General features: G+C 38.2%; 1 protein-coding gene across 1 annotated transcript in view; it reads left to right on the top strand.

Moving 5' to 3' along the window:
• The window catches only part of si:ch211-236h17.3 (carbohydrate sulfotransferase 11), a 43207-nt gene extending 30237 nt beyond the window's left edge, over window positions 1–12970 (top strand). The window contains exons 2-3 of the mRNA XM_036591550.1: window positions 1529–1611; window positions 7949–12970. Coding sequence (XP_036447443.1) covers window positions 1529–1611; window positions 7949–8794 — 929 coding nt within the window. The 3' untranslated portion in view covers window positions 8795–12970. The remainder of the gene's footprint in view (window positions 1–1528; window positions 1612–7948) is intronic.
• The last annotated feature ends 1159 nt before the right edge of the window (window positions 12971–14129 follow it).

Consider the following 14129-nt stretch of genomic DNA (forward strand, 5'->3'; position numbering starts at 1 on the left):
TAACGGTTTAACAGCACTAACCTCAACTTTGTGCCAATAATAGCCTTGTCATGTAGACTGTCCCTCTGTCATCTGCACTTTAAACAAGACTGTAAATTATATACATTCGAAAAAAGAAACACTTCATTAACTCTCCTTGATCCTCTCACATGGCATATGTGCCTTAAAGCACCTTTAAGTATCAAAGCAAAACCATTTTTAATATAGTCTATAATATTCACAATATGTATAAAACTAGAAAATAACAATAAAACGAATAATTTGTGCTCATGGCAATTCAGTACAAAAGAGGATGAACTTATTTTACATACAGATTAGTATAAACAATTGCTGCATATTCATATCCAGGCATATTACACTATGCTTTTGTTTTATACCACTGACTCCACCCACAAAATAAACATTACAAAACGCAGATAAGATAAGCTTCACATAATTAACAATAGGAATATTATAAATAGAAAAGCAAAAAAAGTGCAGAAGCATCTCATACCCTGCAGTAATACAGCACTTAAATATGTCATTTTAGGAAAATAATCTCACTACACAGTCACATCATTCCAGCATCCTAAAAAACATTTTATTCTTTCCAGTCATTGTAAATTTAACACTAAAGTTTGGTCAGTAGGACATCAGTGCCCTCACTGCTTGACCTCACAGTCCACCTATGAGCACAACCATTGGCTCTCGAGCTGTTAAATCCTGTTGTTTTTTTTGGCTCCCTGCCAAACATCTGCATGAATTGGGGTATGTATCATGTAAATGATATGCTGATAGGCTGGCACTTGATTTCACACACTGAAGCTGATTCATCGTTTGCACTCAATCTCTACTTGTTTCCACGTTGTATGAAAGTTTCATAAATCGGACGCAAAGTAGTTAGTTTGTCATTAAAGACAGTTAAATCTGCACTCTTCTTAGGCAACTTGAATGAACCTGATAAAAATGGCAAATATGATTTCTAAATCGTACTGAATTTAAAAAAGTGGGGGAAATCTTTTCAAAAGTGAAGATTTTAAACTTTCAATAAATCAAATTTGTGTTTTAAGGAAAAGAGGGGATGTTTTATTATGATTTGAAGTGAATGTAAGTTTTCGTTGTATACAGTCTAGGAAAAAAAAACTAAATACCAAAAAATTGGAAATTATAACAAATTATAACGAATGTTATAACAGAAGAATGTTATAAACAGAATGTAAACACAATTCATCATGGATCTATGTAATTACATATAATAAAGGAAATCATGTGAATCAAATGTTTAGCATAATGACTGCAGTGAGCTGAATTAACCAACATGCATCCCATGTATACATACATATATAGCTCCTGTTGCCGTCTTTGTGCTCTTGCCAAAGTTGGCGAAATGCAACAAAATATGTGTGGAAAACAGGTGATCAGACCTTCACTAACAGCAGTACCAGATTTCTGTTTACTTCTTCAATCTTAAGGTCATAGTCTTTAGAATTGATCTTTCATTTCTTATTTATTTCTCAATGTGTTTTCCTGTATTTTTGTGTGTTCGTAGCTACAGAGCAGATTTTGGGAAGGACCAACTTGCCAGAAAAGTCTAGAAGAAGCCCCCTGCAGACGCTCTACGACAGTGATCAGGTGATTATTTTACTCTGTCAGCAAGATGTCAGCATTGCCAGCTTTGTCAGATACAGTAAATTTGAATTCTGAGTTAATGTCAGCTCTGAAGGATTGTATTCCACTTGTTAGCATTTGGACAAAGCTTTTTGTTCCCCACTTACTCAAAATGTAGTTTGGTTTGCTTCTTTAGATTTGCACTGCTGCTACAGGGCTGATGTAGCTAACAAGTAGTAGAAGCTTCTACCCCACCATTTAGCATTGTGCTTGCCTAAATCACGCTCCATGATGAGGTTAACATGCTCAGGAATGCAAATAGAGCTGTAATCTCAGTCATAAACCTCTTGCTTTCTCTCCCTGTTTTAATGGTTTTGAGTTGCCTTGGGGGGGATCTCTGGTTTTAAGCTAAGCTCTGAGGACACATTCCTCAGGCTCAGCTTATGAAGGGACTGTCTTCAGGACAGGGGAAAGTTGAGTTTCTTAAGAAAATAAAACCCCAAGCCCCCATACATTCCAGAAGGACCACCCTCTCAACCCCCTGCCCACCATCTCTAACCCCATACCACTGGAGGAAAGCAGCGTCATCCGCTGGGTGAACTCAGACCGTTAGAAACTCACAAGAACTGATGCAAGAACATGCCACGTGTGGTTCTCTTTAAGCTCAGTGTTCTTACAAGAGAACTCTCAGGGGCTGCATATATTTACGTTCAATAACGTTTCTCAGCAAAAGGGCAAAGCTCTTTCTTTAGCTCAGTGTGACTGTAAGACAGAAAGTTGGTCTACAAATGATGAATTTTCTTTCCAGCTGCACTGTAGTGATTAGGGATGCTTAATCATTAACCGACAAATGGGTCATTCTCCATTTGGAGTGGGAATTCAGGTGGATACATTTTTACAAAATCAGTTTCTTTCATCTCTAAACAATCTTAATATGTCCATTAACATCTCTTATTGTCATACAGGCAAAAAGGAGAGCTTAATTCCAAATGTATTTTGGTTAAGTTGTTAATTTGTCACTGGTGTTACCCCTTAATCAGGCATTCTTTTTGTCTTAAATGCATTTATTTTTCATTTACATTTAATGTGGCTGTATTTATTGAAGAAATTCAATTTGAATAATCATGTTACCAAAGCTCTTTTATACACAAAAAATTAAAAATACAGATGTTTTATTTTAACATACCTCCATATCGCTGCTGTGGGAAGAAAACCTTGTATCTCTATTTTTGCCTTTCAGATTTTGACATTATTCAAAAGTGCCTGTTGCCCTTTACATTGTATGTAAATTTCATGATGAATGGACCAAAAGAAATGGCCCAAAATTACTTGGAAAAAAATCTGGTTCCATTAACTTACTTTAAAAATAAAGTAGGTTTTTTTTTTCTTTTCCTGTGAAGTTACCATTTTAGAGATACAAGGTTTTCTTCTGACAACAGTGATATACTATTCTGTAAAAAGAATTATTAAATCATTGTATTATAAACATGAAATTTGAACTACTGAAATATTCTATTCTAATATTCTAACATTTCAGGTAAGTTACTCTTAATACAGTCAATATTTAACCAAAAAGAACACCTTATCATAACAAACCTAACACCAGTGAAACGTGTTTAATATTTTAGGAGCTGTTCATGCAGAAGTCTAGTGGTTCCAAGAGTTCAGAAACTTTTTCACACAAATATACATACAGTAAACACAAAAAATTATGTGCTTGCTTTGTGTCTTGTTATGCTGATGATTATAAACGTTATTTTTTCAAAATCTCTTACATTTCATCCAAATGTGCCGTATACTGGACACTAAATATGTTTCCCAATAAACAGAAAAATTAAGCAGAGAACATGTTTCATAACAAAACTTTATTTGTTTTTAAACTGTCCAGTCTCAGGACTGAAAAGGGTAAGTTTTTGTTTTTTTTTTGCCAAGCAACCAGCTTTACCTGAACCTGTACGTTGTCTACACGGCCTCTGCCTCTGTTTGGCTGAACTCCCCCCGAAGTAGAAACTAACAAAATAAGCACCAATGGGCCTAAATATAGATAAAGATAAAAATTCTGTATTAACTAGTTTTTCAAGTGTTCTGATCATTCATGACATTAACATTAGTCACTGGTGTCACAACACGTCACTGGTGTTATATGAATATGGTGTAACGCCAGTGACTGTGACAGTCCATGTGACATTCTGGTTAAAATTGAGGATTTTGTAAATTGGCTGACTCATTGGCGATCAGATGACCTTGTGCAACTATTTAAAATCAGTAATAAAAATATATGGCATTATTATTTTATCAAGCCATTAAAGCACATAACACCAGTGACACGTTATGTGCTGCCTGATAAATAAAATTATTAACAAATTAATGAAATATAGTGAGCATGTATGGACTCGCCTTCTTATGCCTTGAGGTGCTTCCTCTCTGATGACCATTGACCCAAAAAAAGTGGTTTAAGAGTTAAAATACTGTGTTAAAATGTAACATAAGAGTCCTGAACACTAGTGACCAAAATCTCAGTTTTCAGAATTTCTAATATAAAAAACATATTTTTTTAAATGTAATATAACATTAATGATATATAAAGTAAATATGAATGTATTTTATACAAATTCCTAAATGAAACCTCTTAAAAATAGTGTTTTATATTAAAAATAGTTTCTCAAATGTTGAAAATTGGTTTTGTGATGAGCTGTTGTACATATGCAGAGCGAATATGAAACAGAATTAAAAAAGATAATTTTTAAAAAAAAAAAAATCATAAGGGAAATTAGTTATTTAATCTTAAGTCAACTGTGTAAATGTACACACTGACTTTTGGAGCTGTGCCAAATATTTTAAGCATCTTTTTAAGATCTGTTGGACATGGTTTCCCACTCTAAATGGAGAATGACCCCAAACATACATGTTTGACCAATGCTTTCTGTTAAAAAGGTTGTTTGATTTCACAGTTGATATTTAAATATGCAGGTTATTCACTCAACTTGAGAGCTGTTATTGAGTTGTACGGATGAGGGTGCAGCAGTGCAGCTTGTCCCAATAGCCTTACTTAGTGATCCAGAACTCCGGGTTGACGTTCTCAACTCCTCGGCTCCACTTAATTTTAACCCTTAGCGCCAGAGCTGTTGATAAAGGGATACAGCAGAGGTTGAACTGTCCTAAATATAGTTTACAACCGTATCACGTCATTTAGCCACGTGATACAGTACTAAGTTAGGCTACAACTGACTTTTAAACGTTGTTTCTGTTGAGTGTAGCCATGTTTGTTAGCTAACGCTTGGCCTATGTAGTTAGCCTCATGACAAAAAATGCTTAAAAGCTGCGAGCTAACAACTTTATTTTACCTGTTGTTTGAACTATTCATGTAAACTTTGTGCCAGCCCCAGTCAGGTCATACATGTTCGTTAACTTGAGCTAATAATACGTGGTAAATGTGAGTAGACTGCATTATGTTGCTGTCTTATCTGTTAAACATCAGACTGTGTTTTTTTTATTCTATAAAGCCTAAAATCATTTTTATATGAAACACAGTGCTGTGTTTGATGTCTTCATGGATTGTCTCTGTGTTTTTAGGTTTATCAGTTGACAGTAAATCACTGACAAACGTTAGTTATTAGCTAAAAGAAAATTTGCGTCCCCAATAATAAGAAATTAAAAGATTTAACTTCTTAAAATCCCTGTATTATTACATACTAAGGCTTATTATTCAGTAAATACTTTGACTACAGTGCAACTGCCTGAGCTATTCTTATTTCACAGAAGTGTGTAGTAAAATTTTGGACGTGGCCATTTCAGGGATTAATGAAGATTTGTGTGTTTTATTGTACATTATATGACCAAATATTTGTGGATGCCCCTCCTGATTACTGAGTTCAGGTGTTTCAGCCACACTCATTGCTAACAGGTGAATAAAATCAAGCACATAGCTTTGCAGTCTCCATAGACAAACACTGGCAGTAGAACGGGTCGTACTGAAGAGCTCAGTGACTAAATGAGACAAAGTCATCAGACGCCATCTTTGCCACAAGTTAGTTTGTGAGGTTTCTGCTCTGCTTCGTCTACCCTGGTCAACTGTAAGTGCTATTATTGTGAAATGGAAGTGTCTAGGGGCGACAACAGCTCAGTCACAAAGTGGCACAATACACAAACACACAGAGCGGGGCTGCCGAGTGCTGATGCACGTAGCACCTATCCTCTGTTGTATCACTCACTACAGAGTTTCACACTGTCTCTGGAAGTAACATCAGCACAATGTCAGGAGCTTCAAGAAATGGGTTTCCATAGCAGTCTGATGGACGAATCTGGGTTTGGCGAATGCCAGGAGAACGTTACCTACCGGAATGCATATGCCAACAGTAAAGTTTGGTGGAGGAGGGATAATGGGCTGGGGCTGGTTTTTAGGATTTGGACCTCTTAATTCCAGTGAAGAGTAATGTTTTGGCAGTTTTGGGGCAGTTTTGGGGAAGGCCCTTTCCTATTCCAGCATGACCATGTGCCCCTGTGCACAAAGCGAGCTGCAAAAAGGCATGGTTTGATGGGTTTGGTGTGGAGGAACTCCAGTGGCCTGCACAGAGCCTTGACCTCATCCCCACTTAACACCTTTGGAATGAATTGGAACGCTGATTGTGAGCCACGCCTTCTCGTCCAACATCAGTGTCTGACCTCGGACAAAAATTGTTGCATGGTGGTGGCCAGCTCCTTATTAATGCCCATGATTTTGGAATGGGATGTTCAGCAAGGTCATATAGGTGTGCTGGTTGGGTGTCCACATACTTTTGGCCAAATAGTGTAGGTTATCTTTATCTTATAAAAGCAACAAGCAGCTTGAGGCTGTGGGCTGCCATGACATATACCAATGTCCTGTAACACACAGCCTTGAGAGGCTATTGCTTTTATAAAACGGCAACAACAATTTTGTAATTTTCTAGCAGTTTTTTTTTGTGGATAGCAGATTTCATCTTTGTGTCTAATAGCAAGAGTTGCTAATTGTTGCAAAATACACTGTTAAGGCAGATTCAGAGTCACATCACGAGCCAGCACGCAACTTGAATGTGACTTGAGTCTCCATCTCTGCCTGGTGGTAAACACATGCAACATACCACCGTTCCTGTATCCTCCTATCCCTCATTTCTTGCTCTGTTATTTTTCTGTGCCAGAATCAGACCTGTTCCCATGAGAAGCATCTGTAGCAAGTTCACTCTCAGATCTGTTTTTCAAAAAAAATTTCCCTGTGCAAAGTACGGTTCATACAAGCTAAACAGGCCACATGTGTTTTTCTTTGTGTTGTAATGCCTGTGTCAAAGTTCCTGTAAAGCTGGCAGAGCCAGTTTATGGGAAATGTCATTGTTAGTCAGGATCTTGACTTCTTCATTTCTGTCTTCCCCTTTGATACAAATAAACAGATTTTGAAGGTCTGGTACAACAAGCACTAATTATGATAATGCAGATAAACATAAACAGATAAAAACAAGCTGAAACAGCTCGGAAAGCAAGATATTAAATTCATTGTTATATCCCAGTCCTGGCTTGAACCATCTGTCCTTGCATTCTGGTTTGTGCTGCTGCTCGCAGACACAGCAGTTTTTCCCAGAGAAAGCAGGGCTTGTTTACATCTGTTCCATTATATATTACTTGGAGGCACAATCTGAACAACATTTGTGCTCTCAGAGTGGTTCTGCCACTCCAATTTGCTGACTTTACCACTGTCATTTTCTTCACCTATTCATATTTGTCAGGTACCACTGGTTTTCAGAAGCAGCTGAAAACATATTCGCTTCTGTACTTTCAGTATTTTCTTCCATTTTATTTACACTGATTTACTGTTGTATTTACCTGGCCTGCATTTTAATATATGAAAGATCCTGTGAAAATAGCTATAATCCGATTAAGAATGCTGCCCTAAGGTGCCTAACTGGTACAGTATGACAGTACTGTAAATAGGAGTTGGCAACGATACTTGTCGTTGTCATTGTAAATAATGTGACATTACTTGACAATATGCTTTTTTGAGCATAACATGGATATCATTAGTACTTACAGGGCCCAAATCAAGGGTAACTAAAATTTTCCTCCCTTTTTTTAAATAGACTTGATTCAAAAAATGAAATATTTTGCCGCATATCGTGTATAATGAAAATGCCTTGTAGTATCCTTATATTATGTTTTTGCCAAATAGCCCACACTGACTGTAAATGGGCTCAGTGGGGTAAAACTGGGGAATAACAAAGAGCCAGAAAGTGAGAAATACAGAAAACCAGAAATGAGAAAAACCAGTCCACTGAAATAAGCCTTGGAACATTTATACTGTATTATTCACAATATTACTGCTCTGTTTATAATCATTGTTGTCTTCTCTCCACAGTTGGATCAGTCTGCGGTGGCATCGGTGCTGCAGGGTCGGCGGGAGCTTCTGGAGCAGGCGTGTCGTTCACACACCCGGAAACGCCGCCTGCTGACCCCTGAGGACCTGCGGCACCTCATAGTGGACGACAAGCACAACCTGCTCTACTGCTACGTGCCCAAGGTGGCCTGCACCAACTGGAAGCGGGTGATGATGGTGCTGACGGGCGACGGACGGTACCGCGAGCCGCTGGCCATCCCGGCTAACGAGGCGCACGTGCCAGGCCGCCTGCGCTCGCTCTCCGAGTACACCAAGGCTGAGATCAACCTACGTCTGCGCACCTACCTCAAATTTGTCTTCGTCCGGGAACCCTTCGAGAGGTTGGTGTCCGCATACCGGAACAAATTCACCCGCAACTACAATGTAGCCTTCCATAAGCGCTACGGGACAAAGATAATCCGGAGGCACCGGGTCAACCCCCAGCCAGAGGCGCAGGAGAAAGGCAATGACGTTACATTTGAGGAGTTTGTGTACTACCTGGTGGACCCACGGACTCAAAAGGAGGAGCCATTTAATGAGCACTGGGAGAGGGTTCACTCACTGTGTCATCCCTGCCTAATCCACTATGACGTGGTGGGAAAGTATGAAACTCTAGAGCAGGACTCCCAGTACCTGCTTAAACTGGCCGGCGCTGACCAGGAGGTGCAGTTTCCAGTCTTCTCCAAAAGCACAAGGACCACTGGAGACATGGCGGCCAAATTTTTCGACAACATCAGCCCCTTCTATCAGAAGAAACTCTTCAACCTTTACAGAATGGATTTCCTGCTTTTTAACTACTCCACACCAGCCTACTTGAAGTTGAAATGAGATGGATTTTGAGTTTGCAGCCATGTGCTGATGTGTGCAGAAAAAGTGTTGCATTTAATCGACTTGATCCATCATTTTTACATGAATGAAATATAAAACAACACAAAGTAAGGATAAAATTGTGTTGAGATATTCCACTCATGTAAAAATGATTTATTTGAACCTAGCAGTCCCAATGCATCTCTTATTTCACTGCGAGTGGGTCGTTTCCAGACTGTGTGCTCATATGCACATCACATTGAGCATGTGCTGGTGTTTAAATTCCACTCGTGTGCGTTCCTGAGTGGATTGTGCTGCTGGACAGGGGCTCGGAGGGGACGGGCCCTGAATAAGCCATGGTTCTCCCTGAGGGTGAAAATGCATAGCCGAGAACAGATTACTAATGGCAAGGTGCTGCATCCACCCAAGCCTTTCCCACAGTACCTCTGGCCGTGTTAGGTACTGACTGAACGCCCAACTATGTGCCTTTGACTCTGAAAGTTGACTAATTGAAGCGGGATTCTTCATTAGCTCACGAATGCAGAGCTTTTCCCCCTCACTTTTTAATGTCCAGTCCCATGTTTTATATTTAAGGTTTTGCTGAAATATTTATTGTAAACATTGTAAATTGCTCCTGAACTGAAGTCAGCAGAGATTTTACTCAAGGCTGTGAATCCATTCTTTAAAAAAATCTTGACTAACAACAGTTCACCTTCTAAATCTTTTTGCGTCTCCTTCCAGAAGCTGAGTAGAACACTGAAAAAAGTGATGAAATGAATTTATTTGATACAAATGAATATTTCATTCAATCAAAAACAAACCAAAACAGTTATTGCTAAAGGGTAACTTGAACTTAAAGGGGCATTCCAGCCAAAAAATACAATTCAGTGTTATTTGCTGTTATGAAATATTCTGTCATCAGTTTTGTTTTCTTGTTTTCTTTCACTACAGTATCAGGCATGCATTACACAAATACATCATAAAACCATTTGGAATTCCTACAATAGAGTTGGGCACTATCCACTTGTTTCATACTGTTAAATCATCTCCAAATGTTACCTCCAAATATTTAAAAAAAATGTATTTTAGTTTGCTTTCATGGGGACGAGAGCCAGATTTTCAAGCCATCATTCAATAAATGTCAACCCATCTAACAACTACTAAATGTTAAACTGTGCTGCAAACTGAGACAGATCTGGTTAGCATTAGCTTAGCTAGCATGACAACAGCTCTGCTCACCACAGAACGTAAAATTCCGGCTAACTAAAGCACAGATACAAGTTTAGATAATAATGATTCAAATCTGAGGGAGTGATGTTGAGCAGCTGGCGCTGAAGGGACAAAAAGGCAAAATTAAACCTGTTCTGTGGTGTTTGGATCTGTAGCCTGATGGGCTAACTCAACATTAGCTTAGCAAGCAGGCTACAGACCCAAACAGGGCCACGGACCACAGTACAGGTTTAATTCTGACTAACTGCTGCTCTGCTGATGATAAAAACTAATGTTCGTGAGAGCAAAAGTCAAGTGATTGGTGTTGGAGTGACAGAAAGCCGAAATCAAACCTGTTCTGTGGTGGTTGGAAATGTAGCTAAGCTAACAATAGATTATTTAGCAGGCCAAGCGTAGCATACACCACAGCACAAGTTAGCTTCCAGCTAACTGATGCTAAAATGGCAGCTCTTTAGAGGATTTCTGCAAGCACGAAGTCAAGTGACTGAAAGCTGAACACGTTCTGTGGTGTGTGTAGCTCGTAGCCATCGCTGAGCCACTATTATGATTCATTTTTTAAAGGTTTTTCCTGGTTCTCTCTTTCTATCAGTGAGCTCTAAATTAGAAATGGATGGAATGTGTGTATTTGGCAGTTCAGATATCTTTTTTAAATACCCTGGTATAACCATATGACCATTGTACCACCTAACTCTACCCTAGGGTGCCCAACAGATCCTGACTGCTAGCCACTGATCTAGAAGCTAATAAATACATCTATGGAGGTTACGTAGACTAGTTGACTGATAAATCAAGTTGTCAGTGCTATGGGCAGAAGCTGACTAGTTGTGGACAGTGTCTGAAATGCAGCGGTGCTAAAAATAATAAAATAAATAAGCAGGAGGAAGAAAATAGAAATATGCTTTGTGCTGAACACAAAGCCCAGACTATTTTATTAGTGTGGAAATACTACACAAGATTAAGTTTTACTAAAAGCTGCGTAAGACAGCACTGAAATACAGTCTTGTAACTAGCATATCGATGGCTACTAGCATTTAGCTTGATAAACATTTGTTTCCCATCAGACTGATAAACCAGTGCCCAGAAGAATGGATAGCCGGGGCCAGTTTAAATTCTCTGTGAAAGGTGAGACTCAGAGCTGCAGTAATTTTAGCGTCCAGTTTACATCAGAAAGTCTGTGGTGGGCAGAGAACCTGAGGCGGAAATTTGAAATACCACAAAAAACCCACAGTTTCGGGACATTCCAGCCCCAGTTAGCAAGCTACTAACAAAATACTGTTCACAGACATCCAGCGTGTGACACAGAACTAACCACTCACTTATAAGTTAAACTTTTTTCTTTGTTAAAATAATAATTTATTTTAAGTGTCCCCCACAAAGTTTCAAAATATCCTTTCAAGATACGTCATCAAAATGTGGTTTTCTTAATTTTTAAACCAGGAAATCTCACTTTAGAGGCTACTGAGGCTCAGCTGTAAGACGCGAGAAGGCATGTTTACAACAGCTGTAGCAATTTTTATTTTGGCCAAAGTGTCCCTTTAAAGACAAAACTGTTAAACAGATTTTATTCACATGGAAATTAACTAAACATTTAAATCAAATTCATTGCATCACTTTTTTCAGTGCAAGTTCACAACCACAACCATCTGTAATATAATCTGCTTTCAGATACTTTTGTTGTTGAAGTATAAGTTCAGACTGCTTTTTCTGTGAAGTAAGCTGGCGAGCATTGCTCAGGCAGTCCATCATCTCTGGAATTAAAAACGGTAAAAGCTGGCTTTCTCACAGAGTCACCTCTTCATTTAGCACGCATCAGGCTGGGTAAACAGTGCATAGCTGTGGTCAGGGTGAGCAGAGACCCTTGTCAGTGCCCTCCTTGTTAAGCTACGGCGTCCAGGCCAAGGTGCAAGCCAGCTACCGGCCACTACAGGTCAGAAAGAAACACGTTTCTTCAAAAGCTGCCTTTTTAAAAACGTAACTGAACAGAAGAATTAGTGGGTGTAAGCAAGACATTATGAAGAGTTTAGTCTTGTTTTTTCTTTCAAAAATGTGATGCACTGAATTTACTTCAAACTATTTCCACATGAATAAAATATATTACATTAGCACAATTATTACCAAAAGTGAAATGAAAAACAGAACTGTGTTGATGTAATATATATCATTCATGTGCAAATGCACACATTTAAATCAAGTAAATTCAGTGCATCACTTTTTAGTGCACAAATCCACTGACATCCATTGTCAACTACTCCTAAAGACCTGCTTTAGAGGTCAAAATGCAACCTAATACTTATAATCCAGAGAGTGAGAGCACAAAGTGACGGTCGGTGCGGTCAGTCATCTTCTTTTGACTCTAGCGATAAAATACTTATCAGTTTTATATTTCGTGGTATGAGTTTCAAATTTTAATAATAATGGTGTACAATTACTGTCTTTTTGCAAAGTGGTAATAAATGCGGAAATAAATACTTCTACAGTGTCCTTGTGAAACACATGCCAGCATGATGCATGTTTACAGTAAACAGTAGTAGTGGTGGTGATAGTTATATTTATTTAAATTGACTGATATTAAAAGGGAATTCCACTGATTTTTCTTAATTTCTGCATAATTAAATCATTAAGATATAAACAAAGTCACTCACAGATGTCTGATGTAAAATGCTCTAATGTAGTGAAACTTAAGGAGTCATTATTGATAGCAGTGGTGGTGATAGGAACCAGATGTCTGAAGAGTTTAATGCCTCTAAAAGTTCCTACACAGAAAGTTACTACATGAAATAATTATGAATATGCAGGCTGATGCCTGAAACATCGGTTTATGCTAGTGTAACGATAAGATTTTGACCTAAAATGCATTTTTTAAAAAGCCATTTAAGGAGGAGGGCTACATAGAGGGCATTGTAAGCAAGTGTGTGTGTGTGTTTTTTTTTTAATTACTATTTTACCATCGTCAATATTACATATAAAACTATAGAAAACGTGTAGGTTCACTGGTGGTTTTGGACAGTAAATAAAATGGCTATATTTGTGTTGTAGACATTGTGACTCATGGTTCACATGATTTCACATCAAGCCACTCTGAATGACTTTCTTTACATCTCAAGAGGTCCATTAAAAAAACAATAAAATACACATGGTGAAATGATTTTTATGTGTATTACAGCTTTTTCCCTATATATTTTAACAATACTGCAAATAATACTGGAAAATTTTCATTTTTAGATCAACTTTGGAGTTTTTTGGCCCATCCCTTGTCCAGTTACTCTGCATGGGATGCAGGGTTAATTCTTTATATCCAAGTTTGTACAAGTCTTCAAAATGATGAAATTAAATGGATAACCTTGCCTAACAGCCGGTACCATGTTTTAGAACGTGGGGTGCTTGTAGCCTGGCAGGTGCAGTACCAACTGGGCTTCGTAAGCACTTTTGGCTTGTTTTCTTGCCGTAAATTTACAACCGTGACTCACAGTCAGCACATAATTCTTCCAGCTGAGGAGGAAAGCTACCTGACCAATTCCACAGAGAAAAAAACGTCATTAGTTAGGATTTGTTTCAAACAACTCGCAGGGCTGATGTCACAGAAATGCTCACTTAAATGGCATGATCTCACTGATAGTTGGAGCTGTGCTGGAGCAATAATACAAACCATTATTAACAGAAATTGCACATTTTGCACACATTATGAGAGCTGAAATATTAACTGAATGGCTGTGTGCACTAGCCAGCACAAAATAGTAGTTATCTTGATTTGTGTTATCAGTAAGCCTATTTTGAAATGTGGCTAAAGTGAAGAAATCAACCATCTGGATTTTGTTTAGAGCTTTTCTTTATTTCATCGCAGTTTATAAGGACTGGAGGGAACACTGTCAGACGCTGTGTTAGAGTGATCCTTTCTAAGTCATTTCAGTTTGTGAAATGTAATACTTTTTGTACAGACATAAGTTAAACAGTGAAATTATTAAAACCTTACTGGAAGGCAGCAATAAAACTGTACAAAAGCATGCAAATGAGGTTACCTGTACTTCAATTCAAGTTAAGGTGTTTGAAATAAAACTGCCATATCTACCCTAAGCATTTGTCAGTTTATTGTTCTAGTAAAAATTAAAGGAATAATTAGGGAAAAAAA

Source organism: Colossoma macropomum, unplaced genomic scaffold, assembly GCF_904425465.1.
Source record: "Colossoma macropomum unplaced genomic scaffold, Colossoma_macropomum, whole genome shotgun sequence".
Lineage (NCBI taxonomy): Eukaryota > Metazoa > Chordata > Actinopteri > Characiformes > Serrasalmidae > Colossoma > Colossoma macropomum.